At 39.1% G+C, this 19,973-nt stretch overlaps 1 protein-coding gene across 8 annotated transcripts in view; it reads left to right on the forward strand.

Annotated features, from left to right (window-relative positions):
- sash1a (SAM and SH3 domain containing 1a) overlaps nt 1-19,973 on the forward strand; it is a 179,519-nt gene that overhangs the window by 143,724 nt on the left and 15,822 nt on the right. For 4 of the 8 annotated variants that reach the window (XM_032586069.1, XM_032586062.1, XM_032586066.1 and 1 more), the window contains exons 3-10: nt 396-446; nt 1,034-1,083; nt 6,500-6,540; nt 6,748-6,837; nt 8,141-8,253; nt 10,507-10,605; nt 16,038-16,173; nt 16,296-17,269. In XM_032586069.1, coding sequence (XP_032441960.1) covers nt 396-446; nt 1,034-1,083; nt 6,500-6,540; nt 6,748-6,837; nt 8,141-8,253; nt 10,507-10,605; nt 16,038-16,173; nt 16,296-17,269 — 1,554 coding nt within the window. The remainder of the gene's footprint in view (nt 1-395; nt 447-1,033; nt 1,084-6,499; nt 6,541-6,747; nt 6,838-8,140; nt 8,254-10,506; nt 10,606-16,037; nt 16,174-16,295; nt 17,270-19,973) is intronic. The other 4 variants (XM_032586065.1, XM_032586067.1, XM_032586068.1 and 1 more) reach the window with 2 other exon arrangements.

Raw genomic sequence — 19,973 nt, forward strand, 5'->3', positions numbered from 1 at the left:
TATAACAAACCCAGTCGGCCCTTGTTTTGTAGTCAAGGGAAGTGGACTTTAATGGGAAAGTACAATGGAGTTAGCAGAGCCAGTTTTGTTTTGTAATTAAAAGCCAGGACTTCACCAGGCAGCACCACCACTTACTACCAACAAGAGACATTCATTAACATTTAAACAAAGCTCTGCAGGTTTATCTACCTGGAGCAAGTCTTGACTCCACTTGTTATCTGTTACTTGTGTACACACACATGCTTGTCTTTGTTTTAACTGATATGCAGGTATGTCCTGATCATGCCAAGAATATTCCCCATAAACATCTTCCCCTCAAGAAATACTTGAGGGATTATTTAAACTGCATAAACGTGTTCAGTAATATATATGTTTTCTTTTTTTTTGTTTTTCAGGAAAAGCAAGACCCAAGCAGCACATCTCTCCAGCTGCGCAATGAGATCCAGGTAGGCAATGAAGCTTTAAATGAAGTACGGAAATAGTATTTGCCACCGTACAGATTTCTCCAGTCTGTATATTTTTGTTAAACTTAAATATGTTAGGTCACCAAACAAATGTTACTTTTTGCCCACTCTTCTTTTCTGATTATTACTATTTATTTTAAATTAAGCAGACTTTTTAAGCATGGATAGCCTGTCATGTGGTGACATTTCTGTGGTATTTGAGTCTGAAAATTGACTGGACTTTTTGAAAACATTAATTTGTTTTGAGCCATTTAAAGGTGGGCTTCCTGCTCTTTTCTGAACATTGTTTTGTCTACGAGGTTAAGCTCAAAAGGTTTTCAGCAAACTTTCTGAATATAAAATGTGGAATTTAAAATGTTGTAACTCACAGTGAATTCATGTTTAAGCAAATGGTGGACAGTTACTTTTATAAAGAAAATATACATTGAAAACTACATTTTGTGTTAAGTGAGGTTAACTTTGCTTATTTTTAATGTGACAAAAAAAAAAACAAAAGCAGAAGAAATATTTTTGAAATATTACTCTGTTATAAAGTTTATGAAAGTAACACTTGTCTATGTTTTCCTCAGGAATCTCTTGGCTTCAGCAGTGAGATGTCCACTCCTGAAACGGACAGGAAGTATGTTTCATTTTTTTGTCCTACTTTATCACTCTAACATGTGTCCGTAGTCAGTGTTGAAATCCAGAAATGTGTGCCTGTTGCATGTCCAAACAGTGTAGAGTGTGTCTGGATCCTATAAACCCGCTGCATGCTTGTACACACAAAATACCATGAATCACACTCACTTTCTACAGGCCACAGCTCACATGAAGGTAAGCAAACAGAAACACACGGGCCTCCTGAGACAGCATGTGAATGACAGATATCTTATAAGCAAGCGTTGAGAAAAGGTAGCCATCCATGTCCTTGGAGAATACATGTTGTCTCTTCCACCAGGAGGGACACCTTCTCTGAGGATCCACAGTGTTACATGTAACTTATATAATACGTTTATTTTCACAGCATTCAATCTGTCCAAATAAACTGGCTAAAATCTGGATGCCATAATTAAATCCAGTTTAAATTTTGTGCTAGTTTAGCCCCCTCCCAACACAGTTCAAAGTTGATCTGCATAGAAATATATATTTGCCAATTTCTGGTACTACAATTGCTTTAAACCCTTTCCATAAACCCTTTCCAAATTTGGCAACATTTACTTGCAGCTGCCAGAGCACAGCCAATTGTGCTGGAAACTGAACAGCCACGATTCAGCTTGCTGTCAGAGCACACATAAAAAATGTTAAAGTAGAATTTCTTAACTGGGTGACACTATCTAGCCTTCCGCACACAGACATCTCAGTTCTGATGCAGTTGGTCATCTGAGTCCCTCGGCCATGTCCCCACTGAGTATCAAGGAAACCGACAGCCTGCTTCCTCAGGCTGACCCGCGCAGTTCAGCAGCCATTCTCTGCCCTCTGTACCTTTCCTTCCTGGCTTTGTGTCCTGCGGGGAAAGAGCGGGGGAGTCAGAGAGGGTGATGGTTGAAAGATTACAGCAAGAGGAACATAGGACGAAAGAACAGGATGGAATAGGGCGTGGGTGCGGTTCTCTTTCAAAGGTTCTTGTACCACAAAAGTTAGTGTTTGCATCTTTTGCATTACTTTTCTCCACTATATGGGGCGGGCTGTGGTGGCGCAGAGGGTTAGGGGTAATATGTGTTTTGGTGGTTTAAAGGAATTGAAACTTCAATTTTTGGCTTTGATACAGCACCTTGCATAATGATTTGTATTTGTTGAATTTTGTAGCGTTTTTTCACATTAATTTATTTAATTTTTTGCCATTCATTTGTATACAGACCTCTTCCGATACCCCTAAATAAAATCAAGTTACCTTCAAAAGTCATTAAATTAATACATAAAGCCTACCTAACCTCAGTATGGATAAAGCTTTTTTCTAGAAAACATCTCAAAGAAACCTTAGAAAACATTGATGAATAAACATAAGGAATACTAAAACAAAAAAATTTTAAACATTTTCCAAAGGAAAATCAGAAGCTGCCAGGAGACTGAAAAGTATAGTGGTGCGAGTGTCATGCTGTGGGTAATCTTTTTCCGGCAGAGACTGAGGAACTTCTTAGAGTTGGTTGCACAATGAATAGAGCTACTTTTACAGTCTGCTCAAACCTCACAGATTGCATCAGGGCCATTTTTGTCAAAACCAACACTATGAAGTCATCTTTTTTTTCTTTTAATTTTCCTTTGTACTTGTTTCTGATCGTCACCCAAGTGTGACCTACCCTCTTCATGCTCATGTGATGACCACGTGCAGCAGAGGAAGTTCATACCACAGACATGATCTCTTTTTCCCATGGTTGTATATGTTACACAGCCATATGCCGAGGATGATGGGAACCAGATGCTAAAGTTTGAATGACATTTCTCTGCTGTTCAGTGAGATCCTAACTCAACCACATACTTTCTGCACTTTTCACTCTTTCTTTTTTCCCGCCTGTTTTTCATGCTTCACACGGATCTCCTCGGATACCATTCTTTATCAGGAAGATCCAGACTTTGGCAGACCTGTATTCTTCAGGGAGGCTCTTATCAGAAGGCTTTGCATTCATTTTCACCCATTCTTCTGGTAGCCTGCTCGCAAAAACCCAGACTCTGTTTCAGGTGTTAAAAGTTGAACATAAAAACTTTATAATACCTTCATGTAATTAAAGTTTTTCGTGCTTCAGGACAGAATCTCTCACATCAGTGCCCTCAAAATCCTCTTCTTTTGCGTCTATCCTCCCCTACAATCCTCGCTCTGCTTTATCTCCCCCACCTTTCTTGTCTCTCTGTTACGCCGTCCATTGTCCACTTTCCATTGTGCACGAATGGATTTCAGGTAGAATGATTTATCATGTGCAGTCGAACGGATAGACAGATTCCTTACACTGCCACAAAAGGCATTCCTGCACGCTGACACACAGCTCCCCCACATCATCACCCCTCAGCAGGACAGCTGAAGATTACCCAGACTCCATCCAGTGGCTGTGCCACCCGTACATTTCTGAGTCTCTCTGCCTGACTGTTTGCAGGAGCTGGGCACAATACCCGGTTATGCTTGGTATGCAAGCAAGTGTCGATGAAAGAGTGATATGAGAAGGTTGCAGGGTTCAAGCTGCCTGACTTCCTGTTTTGGAATACGATTGATTGGCTGGTGTTGTTACAAAGAGGAGGCAGCTGGATTATCATGGAGATTAACAGAATAAGCAAATGGATCTTGATGAAAGTCTACATGTTAAGTTTGACTGGATGAGAGCGGTACTTTCAGGAGCAGTTTCCAATTGCAAGATCGGTTTATGCAAAAATCTGAAGGATTTATAAGCTGTGGCACATGAACAATGTTTTCCTGACAGTGGTACCATGCTGGCAAGCTTAAGCACCTTGTCAACATATTTATAACTTCTGGCTGTTTTGCAGAGTTAATTGACTTGTTTTGCTCAGTGCAAAGTGGAAGTGTGGGAGGAAAGTGTTGTCAAAATGTTATTTTCTTAACTTTGAATGTTTTATTTACAGCTTTTTGTGCTTTCCTAACATGTAAACCTCTGGTCTTTTGTTTGTGTGATCTCTGAAATTTCTGGCCCCTGAAGCTCATCCTAAAGTTCATTCTGTTTGACACAACCACCATCACGTTGCTGCCGTTTATTGTTATCACCTTGTATTGTTCCTATGAGAACACAAGTATAGACTTTGTAGTCAGACAAAAGCATCAGCTATTTCTTTGTATAAAAATAACCGCAATGTCTGTACCAGAAAAGGTATTTTGTACTTACCATGCATCAATTTAAAAACTATAAAATACAAAATGGAGATTGGCTTAAATGACATGTGAATGTATGGATGCAAATTGGCAATTGACCAAGAGTTGTTACTTTTCACTTTATAGGAAAACTATTTTGATACAAAATATAATCCTTCATTACCATAAAGCTAAACCATCATGCTAGCAATGCTAAAAATGTCATGTCATGTCAAGGAACATTCAACTAACAGTGTTACATGTAGAGGACTTATTTTGCTGCTATAGTTTTCCCATTCCAAACAATGAAATTGGGCAACACGCTAGAAACGTTCTATTATGTATTGTTAACTATCTGAGTTAATGTTGTCAGGATAAAATGTTTTCATGAGAAAAAGAGAAATTTCTCCAGAAGACGTGAAACTGTGTCAATCTTGACAATAAAAATGGCCAATTCAGGACGATGAGAAAAGAGATCAAAAGTAATAAATGCATACACATTCATTCTCTTATTCCATAGACAATAGTTTAACTAAATCTAACCTTTCTTTGTCATTAGACTATAAAAGGAAACATTTTCTGTCTGCCCTGCAAAGCTCAAGCCAAAGTTCAGGAATATTTTATATATTATCTTAATTATGTTCCTGTGCTTTGTGGATGAGATACTAATACTGAATCTACAGAGATGAACTGAAACTGAAAACCATGGCGAAGATTTAAGGTTAAACCAATTAAGGTACAGAGCAACACAATGCCTGAGCTGCCTGAACTCCAACTGAAAACATCCAAGGACTTTAAAAGCCCGTCAGTGTGTGTATGTGTACCAAGTGAGGGTTAATTTATAGAGGGTGTGTTTGGTGGGTGGGGGGGCTGCAATGCTGTCACAGAAAAGCTTCTATTGAGTGAGGTCCATTAGCATTAGCTTTGGCTCTAGCCTAAACTAGGGGGAGGGTGGTGGTTGAGCAGAGGGGTGAACCTTACAGGCCTCCATTCAATTAGCATCTCATTATGTTTCCATGGTAGCCAAGGTTTAAGCGGCACTGAGATTTCCCACTGCACCATGAGAGGAGTGCCGTGTTTGAACAAACACGTGTTCCTGTGCACACGCACACGGACATTTAGTTACATTGCAGAGGGGGAAATAAGCTCTTCATGCAGCTTTGATCTTGTTGCACATTTTAACATCGCTTTAGTGTCTGGCTCTGCACGTGCTGGTAGCCAAAGTCATAAAATGTGCCCTACAGTAAACAAATCAAACAGACATGAGAAATACACACTGTAAATTTTTCAGTTCTTTTTTTCTGTGTAGATTCTTTACTCAGACAGGTCGCATTATAATCATTCAACAATAGCCAACTTGACCAGGAAAAAAAAAAAAATGTGGTTTATGTTTCTTCAAGCCTTCAAAATTTCTTTGTCTTCTCACAATGTCTTAGACAACTTTACACAAGTTTTTAACATCTACTTTGAACTGAAATCTATAAAGCTTGCACTTTTATGTGAAGTTGACAGATATAGATGGGATTTCTCATCTTTGTCTGAGCAAAGGAGAGTCCGTCTAGAGTTGACATGCTGCTGAGAGGGCTAGAAAATAAGCTTAAACTGCTCTTGCATGACTTTTTGATTGGAAGCTGAATGCAGTTTTAGAAGAAAAAAAATTAATGTGTTTGTTCCAGTCTATACTGATAATGGGGATATTTGTTCACTCAAATATTTTCCGTGTCTGTCTGTCTGTCTTATGCCCTCATTTTCCCTCCCTTTCTTTCTCTCTTTTCCTCCTAAGTGTCTGTTCTGAGGATGGAAGTAGAAACACAAACAGGCTGAGTCTGCCCTGTGGTCTCTGTCCCTCCGCCTTCAGCTTCTGGCCCTTCTCTTCTTCCAATCTACACTTTTCCTTGTCTCTTGCCTGTACAGTTTGTCATCCAGTTTTCTTTTCATTTTGTTGGCCCCTGTCTGTTTTTTTAAGATTTCTAACCATATTCTACTATGCAAATTTGTTTTCCGTCCTCTTCGCCCTCTCCCTCTCAAGCCTCGGGAGCCTGGTTCACAATCTCTCAAGTATCATTACTGATCCCAAGTGGCGAACAGGCAGAACTGCAGCACCACTTCATCAAAAATGTCCCCCACACTTGTGTTCTTGAATAGGGCTGATGCACTTTTCCACTACTGTTCAAACAGAAGGAGTTATTTGGAAGTAAATGAAGCATTGCACTTGTAATTCTACTGACTTCATTTTTTTTTCCTTTTTTTTTCTTTTTTTCTGCAGGATGCCTCTGCACAAGTCCAGTTCTGAAGATGGATCTGGAGGTAAGCTAAGATGCAAAATTGGGTTTATTTTCAGATTCGTAAGTGGCTCTAGGATCTGAAGGTTAATATAGTCCTCGTCAATTTATTAGTCCCTTTAAATCTGTACCTGCAAGCCTCTGCTATAAACTGTAACTGAAATTTGGAACACATTGAGGCTCAGTAAAAAAGATTTTGTGCATCAACCAAGGGAATGTTTTCTTCTTCTAGGTAAATGGGACAATAAGAAGAAAAACAAATCTTTTTGGCAGAACTTCCGCAAATCTCAGCACAAACCGGTGGCCCGACAGTCATCCAAAGGTTGGTGTGGCTCTCGTTTTACACACCTGAGTTATAGTGATCATACACCTTAAAATGTTCCATAAATATTAGTGTATTTTATATGATAAATCTAGATGGTGCTTAATATTGAAATGGATAATGTTAAGTTTTTTTAAATATATTTTTACCAAAAAAACAAAAAAACATTAGTGTCCTTTTTACCTTGATGCTGCCCCAAATACAGTCCAATGCAACCAACCCCTGGAAGCCTAATTTGTAAACTGTTAACCGATGTGTAACTTAATTTTGTTCTGAACTTTATTTTATTTCATTCTGTGATGTATGTAAATTTTTATTCTTGTAAAAATGCATTATTTTGGCTAAACACTTTGCAAATAAATCTCTGTCTGATTCTAAATTCAACTTTTCTGAGAAGACCTGAGGGACTTATGGTAGAACATAAGTAAACAAAATCATAATGACCAAGGAACACACCAGGCAGGACAGGGATAAACAAAGCTATGGCTTCATTAGGTCTCCCAAAAATAAAGAGCATATGTGCAAACCAACCATGATGTGGCTGTCCATCTAAACTGATAAGTTGGGGAAGAAGAGCAGGATTTAGAGAAGCAGATGAGATGCCTATGGTAACTCTGGAGTTTCTGTAGAGATCAACTGCTCGTTCAGGGGAATCTGTTGACGCTTTTAATTATCTACACAAATCTGGCTTTTATGGAAGAGTGGCAAGAGGAAAGCTTTACGACTTAATGGGAAGATGAATAGAGCTACATTCAGTGCAATCCTGAAAAAAAGAACAGTTTGGGGCTGCAAAAGACTTGACACTGAGCTAGAAAGACCCTGGACAGTCACCGCTATGGTGGGATGCTTTAGATTAAAACATTGTCATTTGTTAGGACGAACCAGTCAAGGTTCAAACCTAAATCCAGCTTGCAAATCAGATTAGTCACAAACAATCCAATTTGGATATTTTAGCTATTTTGCAAGGAATATGGGCAAAAAATTTCTCTAAATGTGATAGAGGCAAGTACAGCTGCAAATCATTTGAAGCTCTAATTGCAGTGAAAGTTGGGGGCACTGGAAATCAATCCAAACCATAATTTTCAGATTTATATTTTTTTAGAAATGGAAAACAGCATATATATTTTCTTTCATTTCATAATTATATATCTTTTGTACTGGTCTGTCACATAAAATCCCAATAACATGCTAAGTTTGTGGTTGTGGTGTGACAAAATATTTTCAGGTCTTCTAGGCATGAATAAAGTTGCAAAGCATTGTACTCTCTTTTGGTTTGTTCATGTTTGCCCTTTGGTCTGATCAGGAGAAGATATCGGCTATGTGGCCAGCGAAATCACAATGAGCGATGAAGAGCGGATTCAGCTGATGATGATGGTTAAAGAGAAAATGATCACTGTAGAAGAAGCTCTGGCTCGGGTAGGAATCATTTTCCTCATCTCTTTTGTCTACTCCCTCTCTCCTCAACTCCCTCCCCGCTTCAATGACTTAACCAATCTATAAACCAGATTCAACCCATGCATTTCTTCCCTTCCTCCTAGATCCACTTCCCTCTTCCCCTTGTGCTCCATAGTCTTACAGTAGCACTGTACTAAAACTCACTCTTACTAACCCAAACAAGGCCCCATATCTAACACTGCATTGTCCTTTTTATCCACACATATACAGACAATACACAATCAAACTCCAGATTAACTGGTGTGTCCTGAGGTTCAGTATTTGGAGGATGTTTGGGTTTGAGCTGCTGGAGTGTGTGTGGGTGTGTTGTTCAGCTCTTAATGTCAGTGTTGATGGTAATGGTGAATTAGTAGCTCAGTAGCTCCACCTGTTGGGAAAGATGTTTTGGTGTGTTGTGGTTTTTCTCTACTTGGATATGGTGGACAATCATTTGGCTTTCCTATCTATTTTCTTGTGGCCAGTCAGTTGGTTTTTGTAGGGTTCTTTTTCTATTCTCACTATTCTGCTTCTTACTTCTTCTCTTACATCCTATCTTTCAAATTGTGATAATTTGAAAGATAGTATTTCTTTGTTGTATATGACTAGAATAGTTGGCCAGAATAAGGAGTTGGATTAAACCTTGTTACTATCGTTCTACATTTTTTTCTGGATGTGTTTATTTTTCTATTTAATAATTCAGTGATGGTCTTTCAATAGTCCATAATTTAATTTCAACTGCCTTATTCAACATGTCTTTTATCTTAATCTGTGCAGAAATCTGGTCTGTCTGGTCAGTGGTGTAATAAAAATTTAGCTTGTGCAGATGGACTTTGCTGCAAAGTCACCAATTTGAACATTTTGAATAATAAACTAAAATTGGCTGCATTGTTTAATAACTTAGAATCTATCAAGTGGACTTTGTCCATATGATTGGATTAAACTGACTATATAGTTAAGTGCATAAATGGTATGTTTTTTTGTGAAGTGCCTTGAAACAGCGTCTGTTGTGAATTGGCGCTGTATTCGTAAAGTGAATTGAATTGAGAAAATGAGTAACAATATACAGTTTTTAAAACAAAAGTGTATATGATCTAATTTCTTTTCATACAAACAGAAAAGCAGCAGTTATTCCTGCTGTTAAAAATAGTCTTTTATCTGTTATATGTTACTGGTTTCTGATTTATAAAGATATGCAGTTCACTTTTATACATGAATCTGACCAGATTATTCATTGCATTAAAATATGAATGTTCAGTTTATTATTGAGTGGGTTAAAATATTTACTTTCGACACCATTGGTCTAGGTTGTAGTTTGTCTGATTCAGATCAATTCTTAATTGGATTTTTGCCTTTTTGATCTGGTTTCAAAATAGGAACATTTTAAAGCATCTTTTAAATGCTGTTAATTAACTTTGAAACCATGACATATATTTTAAATTTATTTTACCCTGCTGTGGCCTTAGCATGTCACTCAGGCAGAGCGCAGCAGATGTCATGGTTGGACAGCGGGGGAAGAAGGGGCTAAGGGGTTGCCGTCAGCCCATGGTTCCTAAAACTATCCAAAGTAAAACTTTGTAAAAGCACACACAGGGTGAGTGTGACCTCGCTGGACCGTGGGAGGGCTAAATAGAAGTGTTTGGTTACTTCCACTTTTTCTTAGCAGTTTGTTTGCAATAATGTTCCATGTGAAAGACATGTGCCATCAAGCCAAGAAACTACTTGTTGTAATCTAAACCGACTTTTGGCTCCACTCTGATTAGCACATGGCTCAGCTTACCAGGCATAATTTCTATTTTCATTTCTATTTTTCTGTAAACTGATTGGATTCTGAGCACCATCCTCTGCAGGTAAGATATTGATAACAACTCCAAGGAATCCCCCCAACCCTCCCCTACAATTCATAAGTCCTTAACTGTTCCCTATAAAAATGTTCCCTATAAAAAGCCAAAATGACGTCACAACTCTAATCCACAAACTACTCTTTGTGTGTCTAGGCATAAACTTGTTACGTAACACATTGAAGTTTACAATCATATTTAAAATATATAAAATGAGATTCTGGTTTCCAGCTCCATGCTGTAGCATTTAGATGTCACTGAATCACTGTGAATGAACGCTGCTGAACGTCCTGTGTTTCTGTGGTCCGGTAAATTATAGCCAGACGTAGTGTTGCTGGGTGAGAGTGGGTGGTCCGCCCTGTCCCTCTGCCTCTCTAAACTTCTCTTCTCCATGTAGCTGAAGGAGTATGAGCGCAGCAAACAGTCCAGCAGTACTGACACTGCAGAGTGGACTGAAGGATCTGCAGCCAATCTAAACCTGTCCTCAAATTGCAATGTAAGTACACCCCTCCCTGCCTCTCCCAACACCCCATCAAACCCCACTCCCCCACTCTACCTCTCTTAACACTCTCACCTTTAAGGTTTTTTAGTGAAAATTGTGCTGGAAGTGGGAATGTTGTTACCTTGGCTTCTCTATCAATCTTTCTCTCTGTATTATTCACAAATAGCCTGAATTGCAGTGTGTCTCCCTTTGGGGAAAAAATGTCACATGTGACATGCTCAAATTCATTTTGCCTCAGAAAACTTGGATTTTCTGAAGTATTTATTTGTCTCAACTGAATTCTTGATATGGCAGCTCATGTAGATAAAAAAAAAAAATCATCCAGTTTGATAAAAGTACTCACCTATATATATTAATCAGTTTTGTCCTGTCACGTGCATCTCATTTGAGGTTTGTTCCTGTGGAATAAAACAAAATCTTTGTCTCAGTCCGTTGGAATTGCGACATGCAGAAAGCCAGTTTGAGGGGTAGACTTAATCCCTGTGAAATCTCTTTCAGCAGATTTTGTTAGCAGGGATTTTGTGGTTACCTGAAAGAGATCTGCAACCCCTGGAGAAAGCTAATGCTGTAAAATTTGGGCTCAGGAAATCACATCCTGTTCGGTGACAGTCGGTCAGCTGTAGCACCTTGCAAGAGTGTTGATTTCTGTCTAAACAACATACGTTAATAGGTTTTATTTATATTTTATTTTATTTTTATTCCAGTGGACCAAGCAAAGTATTGTGTAGTTGTGAAGGGGGAAGAAAATTATACCTTTTTTTTTTACAATCTTTGAAAAAAATAACTCTGAAATATCTGACATGCACTTAACGGTTTTGCCCCATAATATAACTTAATAGCACGGCACAAGGTCAAACTTACTGAGACATGGCCATGCTACAAAATGGACTGGCCAGGCAAGAAAAAGAGTCAACAGACCCATAGTAATGTTGGAAAAGCTGCAGAGAAGAGCTCAGGTAGGGAAATCTGTTGATGCGGCAACTATTATTTGTTATAAAATCTGGCCTTTTGGGGAAAATGGTACGAAGGAAATAACTTTTGACGCAAAGCCAGAACATGTTCTATAAAGTTTGCCACAAGTCATCTGGGTGACAGAGTCCTGCATGCACAGTGTCATCAGTGGTGGAATAAGGGTCGACCTGACCACAAGCTCATCTTGAAAAACATTTGTGATATCATTATGCAGTGAGGATCACAGCTGATGGGAAGATAAATGGTGTGAAACACAGGGGGAATTCCGCCATGCCAGAATTTACAGGTTTCTATTTGTTAAAAAAAACAAACATTATTTTTACTGTCTCTTTAAAACAGATGCATTAATTTGTCAAAGTATGAACAGTATTGTAGTAAAAATATGTCAATTTTTGTGGGTCATGCATAACAAAATGTGAAAATGTTTGAGTGTGAATACTTTAGCATGTGGACACTAGTTGGTGTTTTTGTTCATTTACTGTGATTATCAAGGGAGGGACTTTCAGCCAGACGATCTCATACATTGACCCACTTTTTATTTTAAGAAACAAAGCTTATCAAAACAAAAAATTCCCAAGAAGGCTGAAAATTTCTTCCCACCATATCTGTGTTCTTGCGATATTCCATTGGAATTTTTTCATTAAGCAGTCCACACTTTTTTCCAGAAATAGACTAGTTATAAACTAACACATGACCTCATAGTTGTCAGATGAATACATTCAAAGAGGAATTTCCGCACTTTATCAAATTCAGTGCCCTGTTTCCTTCTGTAAACTCAAGTTCTTCCTAAGACATAAGATAATCAGATGCATATAAAACATTTGTTGAACCCAAGGAAATCAGCTCTTTTTTTTACCATTCTGCAAAGATTCAAATATTCTTCAGGATAGTGATTGATAATTTCCTTCCACATCAAAAAGTAGGTCAGTTATGGCATTCATAAACTGAGCCCAGGTCCTATGCGCTCTCTGGCTTTTTGATGTGGGTGCTTGAATTGTGCAGGAGTGTGCTGATCGCATTAATTAGTCTGCTAAACCTCGCTGCTGACTTCCTGTTGGAGGAAGACAGATCGATTTGGGATTTTATAGACATGAGAGGGGGGTTGAAAAGTTACAGTACTGAAGGAGTATTGTGTGGAGGAACACACACTTTGGCTCCAGAGGCAAATGCTGGAGGCTGAGAGGAAGTAAGGGTGTTAAGGAGAGCAAGGATAAAGGACTTAAACTTGTCCCCAAGGGCTACAAAATTGTGGAGCTCTCAGCTAAATCTCATATTGTCTGAAGTTCCAAAATTGGCCACTTTAGGACACATTCCCGCTCTGCTGAGGCCTCTGCTGATTCCTCATCTCCTTTCCAGAAGCGGATTTAGATCAGTCCCAAATTCAAAAAGTCAACAGTGTTACTCATCTGAGCTGGCCTGCGTTCTATTTCCAGAAACATGCATGTTTGAAGTTGACATGTTTGTCGTTTTCTGCCCTTTTGTTTGATGCGCTCTTTCACCGCTCCCTGGGCGATCTGAGCCTAACATTCCAGGGCTCGCCATTAGCGATTTGGGGGCCAAGGCAGGGTCAGAGGGGCTCAAACGCCGGGATTGTTCTCAGCGCACAACACGCCTTTTCTCTGCTGGCTGTACAGCACAGCGCTTCGAAACAGCCCCTCATTCCTCACTGCTGAACTCACTGAACAGGCTTCATCTGCCAGCATGCAAACAGGCATGCAGATATGGTTTTAGATGCGTGACAGTGCGGTCAGTATGGATGGATTTACTGGTTCTGTTTTTGTTAAATTGTGGGATTTTACCAGAGAAAGCAGAATGCTGCTTTCATTAAGGAAGTGGTACGTAATGTATGTATATTGTGTAATGTATTTCATAGATTTTGTTGATAGTGCTAGTTTTTTTTGGCATTTACAAGTAAAATTGTTGTGCAGAATAAAGTTTTTAAATTTTAAAGTTGTTTACAGAAGTTTGTGAACAAACCTCATGAGAGTTTGTGAATTGAACTGGAAATAGTGGAGGAGGAATTTCTCCTTTGACCTTGTTTACAATAGCAGCCATTTAGCCCTCCTTGATTCATGGCTTCATATGTTTGACTCTCTTTTTGTCTGACTCTCTTCCCTCTGATTATCCAGTCATTTGCATGGACGACTATCCTTGGTTCTGTGTTGAGAGGGTTATTTTCACCCCCTTTACCATCTTCTATAACCTTTTCTTATGGAAAGCCATGTGAACACAGTTATACAATCTGACTAACGTAAATCTGTTTGCTCTGCTGAACCTACAGCCTTTTTGCACTTTGTCTTTTTTTCACTTATGTGCATTACATTTTCTGAAATGAAGAACCTCAGATCTCAGCCAGATTTAATAAAAAAATTTAAGGAGTCAGCAGAGCGGTCAGAATTGTGTGGTTCAGCTGGAGGACTGTCTGGGTTGAAGGCGCAGTGCAGTTAAGGATTTCGGCAAGGCCTAAATGAATTGCTATAATACTTTTGGTCTTGTCTGCAGGCGAACATCACCTTGAACTGAACAGGTGATGTTCATTTTTATGCAAGTCTGTGATGAGTGAATTGAAGAGGTTACAATTTCAACAATACTTCATGAGCTGTCTTTTTTTTAAAAGCTATGTTAAAGTTTAGATAGTTTGCATACCTACAGGTAACCCAGTGTCATTATATTGGAATACTGACTGCTTTGGCTCTTTAATAAAAAAACAAAAACAAAACATAAAGTTCTGTTGCATCAAACAATCCAGGATATTCCAAGGCGTGGGCTGGTATTGCTACATGGCCTAGTATAAAAATGTCAGTTTACCACTAATTATACAAACATACTGTTATTTTTAGCATTATCTAGAGATTCAGTGATCAGAATTTTGTGATTGATTTCCAATCTCAACACAACTTTACTTTAAACCCAAAGTGCCTTGTGGTAATACCGTAAAAGATTAAAACAACAAACATTTATATTTAACAAAAAAAAAAGCATTAGAAAAAAATAAACATTTTATGCTAACATATGTAAAAGTAGCCTCTCTGATCTCTGCTTTTTCTAAATTGTCTAAACTGATTTTAGCTGTTTTACGTAGCATAAGATCAACCTTCCTACCATGAAGGGTAATTATTTATATATTTTTTATGAAAAGCAGATGTGATGTCAGGCTTTGTGTGTGAGAAAACAGACACCGTGAAACAGTGTTTTAATTTTTTTTAAAACATAGCAAAACAGCAATCTCCACAATGTAGATCCTAATACAGATTTTTAAAAGGCTGACGTTGGTGATGAGCTCAGGTTGAAAGATCAAGAAGAAAATATGGTGCAACATTTTGTTACTCTGTCAACCCTTCCTGTTATGAGCTGAAAGTCTTTTACCCTTTCACTCTCACACAACGTTGAAATATCTGCTGTTGTACTTTGTTTGAGTTCATTTTTAAATGCCTCAATGATTATGAAAATTATTCAGAATAATTAAAGTGTTGGTTTTAGCACCACCTTCTTTATGTATGGTGTGTTCACTTATCGGAAAAAGGTTGGAATAATAAACTTCCAACCATTCTATCGCTCCAGTTCAGGTCAAACACATACTGTATGTCTCAGTGCATCTTTATCTTAACAAAATGCTTTTATCCCAAACTAAAAATGAATAATTATTAAAATTACTCATAAAATAATGCTGGTTATTACAGTTATAATAATAAAGTTATCTTTAAAATAATTGCAGTTATAATATGTTTAAAATGTACATGAACTTACTACTTAGTTAGCATAATAAACTGGCAATTTTAGTAGTTTTCAAGTACTTATTTTATACTTTTATAATAGCAGCTTGTTAATTTGTAATGTTGTTTTGTATTGTTTTCCTTGTAGACAGCATCTCCTTACTTTTTGTAAGCATTATGAGTCCAAGAGGATTGAAGAGTTCATATGACAAAAAGTTAAATCATGCAAACTCAGCTGCAGAGCTGTAGGAGTGTGTGGGACCAGTGAGGAGGTGTTGCTTTGGAAACCAGGAAGAAACAGATAGAAGAGAGGTTGATTGCTTTATGTCCCACTAATCACCAAAAGACAAGTGGAGGAGTAACATGCAGCGTTGGCAGGAGCTGTGCCTGTATGTTCGTTGGAATGCTTTTTCATGAGCTGTTTGTGAAAGAAATCAAAAGCTTAACTGTTCAAATGGTCGAGGATTTCAGTGAGACTCATTCTGGGTTGTCCATGAGCTAGAAATTTGTACAATGCAGTGGGCCTACATCCATCTCCTTCAATCTCTCACCTCACTAACTTTGTTCTCATCCTAAACAGAACTTTCATCTGTTGCATCATAACACCATCCTGAAAATCTTAGTGTATGAAAAATTTTATTTTCCTAATGACGTTTTATGGCTGAATCATAAATAAACCTGATGACATTTCAAACTATTAGTACTATTATCTGATCCTAGTCTCATTCTTTTTTCCACCAGTCCCGCGAACAATCGGATGATGAGCAATCTGAGGACTCTGTGAAGTTCAAAAGGCTTCACAAACTGGTCAATTCAACACGGCGAGTCAGAAAGAAACTCATCAAGGTGGAAGAGGGCAAAAAACATTCCCCTGAAGGTCTGTGATTCTGACTGATGATGAGAAACTAAAGTTTTTACAGATCAACACAAGTTTTCTTTGATATGTTAATTTGGAAAGTTGCTCCCACCCATTGTACACTGATCTCTTGGTTTCTTTAGGTTTTCTGAATCTGGAAACTCCCTCCTGTGAGGACAACACAGCTCTGTATACCGGAGTTCTAAAGAAGCCCCCTTTGCCTCAGGAGGCATCTCTGCCATCCCTTATCCACGACCAACTCTCTCTGGATGGAGACACAGACAGTTTGACAACATCCCCTTCATCCAGCAGTCTGGACACCTGGTCTGGACACAAGCTAGTGAAAACTTTTAGTAAGTCTTCCAGCACCCACGGTCTCATCAGGCCCCCAAGGAGAACTGCAGCCGGCTCCAGGGACCTGGGGGGGCCCATCTCTGGTGTCGCAGGAAGCGGCTCTTCCTTCTCAGAACTTGATGGATGTGGACTTGACGACGACGGAAAGCTGTCACGCTCCACGACAGACAGCGAGATGAGGAAGGCGCTGAGCTCCATATCCCACGGGGTAAGTAACAACGAAGCCCTTTACGCCTTCTATGGCCTCACCAAACCTCGCCCCAAACCCCATTCCCAGTCCCGTCTCCTGATTTCCCTGGATGACAGCCAGCAAGGCAGTCCCAAACATCAACCCTCCAACCGCCATCATGGCAGCTGGACCCACCGGAAACCTGACCCCAACTACGCTTACTCCACCAAGCACCTCCTGTACCAGCGCTCACGCAGTGCCAAGTCCCCCATCTCCCCCCTTTCTGTCACTCCCTCCTCTCCCGTCCGCTGTGATGTAACAAAGTCAAAGGGTTTCGGGACCGGAGGCGGGGGCTGGGTATTCCCTCCCCGGAGACTGCGAGGCCGAACCGCAGTCAGCGAGCTGAACATCACCTACGTTGTAGAGCGAAGCCTGTATGGTCACCTGAACTGGGCCCAGCTGGTGCGCCCAGTTACCCTCAGCCGCGCTGAGCGCCGCTGTCTGCTTGAGGAGGACCGCGAGGTGGACAGGAAGTGGGCGGCTAGCGTGGACCGCTGCACCAAGCGTGTGCTCTTGCGCATCCAGCAGAAGTCTGTGAGTTTGGACCGTGAGGTTTAAGTCGGCCGCCGCGTGTGAGCAGGACTTGGTGCTTCAAAGTTGCAGAATAGCTCAAGGGGGTTGAGATGAGGAGAATTTGTACAAGAACATTAATAGCCTATGTTTAAAAAACGAAGCAAAATAAACTTATGAGCTGGAAACATGTAGAACTGGCACATCTGAAATTACTGTTGTGCCTTCAAATGTTTACCATTCCTTCAAAGTATTTTATTGGGACTCAGCTTGATTGAACAACACAAAGAAAAACATAATTATATAGTTTGGAATCTGCAAAATACTTGAGACAGGAACTGCAACGGAATATTTCTTTTTAAATTGGATTTAGATCCAATTTAGAGTTTCTTGCAGAATTTGAAATTTGATGTGCAGAAATACTCTGCGTCTAATTGAGCTTTTTTCAAAATAGAATAGTCAAAATATCCAGTGTCTAGATGTGCAGACTTGGGAGAAAGCCGCACGCATCTACAAAGTATCGACTTCGATAGGTCAAATAGAGATGAAACACATATTTTAATTTTATTTATATATAAAAAGGCATAGTTTCATCATTATTTTCCTTCTGCTCCACAATTATTCACCATTTCCTGTTGGTCTATTTAAACAGTAAATTTGGTCATAATGTGAAAAGAATGTAAGAACATTGAAGGGTAATGAATACCATCAGTCACCAAAGGCATTGTAGCCTTTGGGGAGTTACTTCGTCTATGTCCTCTAAGTGAAGGTTTTAAGCTTCCATTCTCTATTTTTTGGATGAATATGAAAGGATTCGTTAATCTGCGTTGTCCCACTCGGGAGGTTAAGTTCCATAAGAGCCTTTTATAATGTCAGCTCCCTGAGGAACATGCGCACTCTCACTGTCGCACTGATCCCTGTGGGTGTAGAGGATGTTACACAAGCTCCATGCTGCTCATTCTAAAACACAGCACGGCACACAAACTCGAGTTTAAAGACAGATTCATTGAGTGACCTTATTAAGTCAGCTTCAGCGACTGAGCAGACTTTATGCCTATCAGTTTTAAAACTAACACTATAGGCCAAAAATAGCATGAAAAAATGGGATAGGAAGAAACGTTTGATCCTGCAGGGGTTGCAAATGGGAGTAATGAGGTTTTGGATGAAAATAGTCCTATTCAAAGAATCAGCATTCTAACTGAAGAAGAGGCAGAAACAGGAGGAGTGGGTGGTGGTATAGTAGAGCTATCCTGCAGCTTTGAGGGTACCTGAATCCTGTCATGTTCTAGTGAAGTCACTGGAGATCGCTCTCATCCAGATACTCTCCGAACCCACTTTTTTTTGTCGTTGCTTTTAATCTTCTTTTGTGGCTCGTGCCTCTACTGCAGATGTCGCTTTTTTTTGTTGTTTTTGTTCTATTTATATTTTTATTAGAAATATATATATATTCTTTCTGGTAGACATTTTTTTCTGGGTGCATGTCCATTTCATCAAGCATCACCATTATTTTATTTTCTTTTTTCATTTTGTTCTCCAAACTGGTTTTTCTCACTAGCTGTGATGCAAGCGGCAGCTGTGGACATCTGATACAACAGCTTGTCGATGTGCAGGGCTGTCTCAGTGGGGAAATGTTTGTTCTTTCTAGGCGGGACTAAACTCTCAGTCAAGTTGTTTTAAAAACGCTAGTAAAAGAACAGCTACCATCATCAACCCCCACTGTGCTCAGAAGATTTATAATTGTCATTCTGAATTGTTTTCGTGTGTAACATCATAAAGTCAAAGACAGTTTTTCTTCACACCATTAGCCCCACACCCTTCTGTGTTTGCTTCTGTGTTGCTTATGGTTTCTAAAATTTTGGAAAAATGAGATACACCGATCAGAATTTAATTTTAATTTTAGAAACATTGATACTGATTTCAACTGATCCCATTTTCTCTTAGAAATAAAATCTGCACACCAAGATACCCTCTCTTTTTGCTTGATAAAATGAATAAATTGAAGAAACTAATTTCTAGAACCAGCCTAATGTGATATAGCTGTCTCTCAGAAAGAATTGCATGTGCAGCACGTCGTAAAACATTTAATCGGCCTTTTAAAATAAATATCAGCTTTGTCCAGTATAATATTTGAGAAGACAAATAGGACCGCAAGGTGGACAGGAAGTTACTGTTATGTTTGACTGTTAAATCCTGCTCTGATTTATTGTAACTGTAGGCTTTCTGTATCAATGTAGTAAGTTAGTAACTATATTAACAGCAGAGGCAACATCACATTGTGTGTAAGATAGGGCAGTTTGCATTATATTACATCTCAAATTCCAAAATTCCACATCAAAGAGTGTTTTTGCCAGTGTGATCTGTTAGCGCTTACGTATGGAGCATTCATAGATTAGAAAAACATCTGACTTTTTTGGTTTCCGATTGGCAGATCGCATGTAAAGGACTAAGCTTGAAAATCATTCGATTACGGTCACCATCGGATTTCTCGGTGCATCTCTAGACAAAGTATCTACTTTGTCTGACCACAGATAAAACTGCTTTATCATAAAAAAAGTTTTGTGTTGTCAGGATTTTGGAATCAGGTTGGTATTGCAGCTTTTCAAATGTAACTGCAGCAATTACTTTAATATGTGGGAACAGTCTATAAGTGTTTTCTTTTACCACATGATGAAAACTTCTTTAGTGTGGTGTTTTCTCTGGAGATGCAAGTCATAAAGCCCTCGAGGAG

This window comes from Xiphophorus hellerii, chromosome 15, assembly GCF_003331165.1.
Source record: "Xiphophorus hellerii strain 12219 chromosome 15, Xiphophorus_hellerii-4.1, whole genome shotgun sequence".
Taxonomy (NCBI): Eukaryota; Metazoa; Chordata; class Actinopteri; order Cyprinodontiformes; family Poeciliidae; genus Xiphophorus; species Xiphophorus hellerii.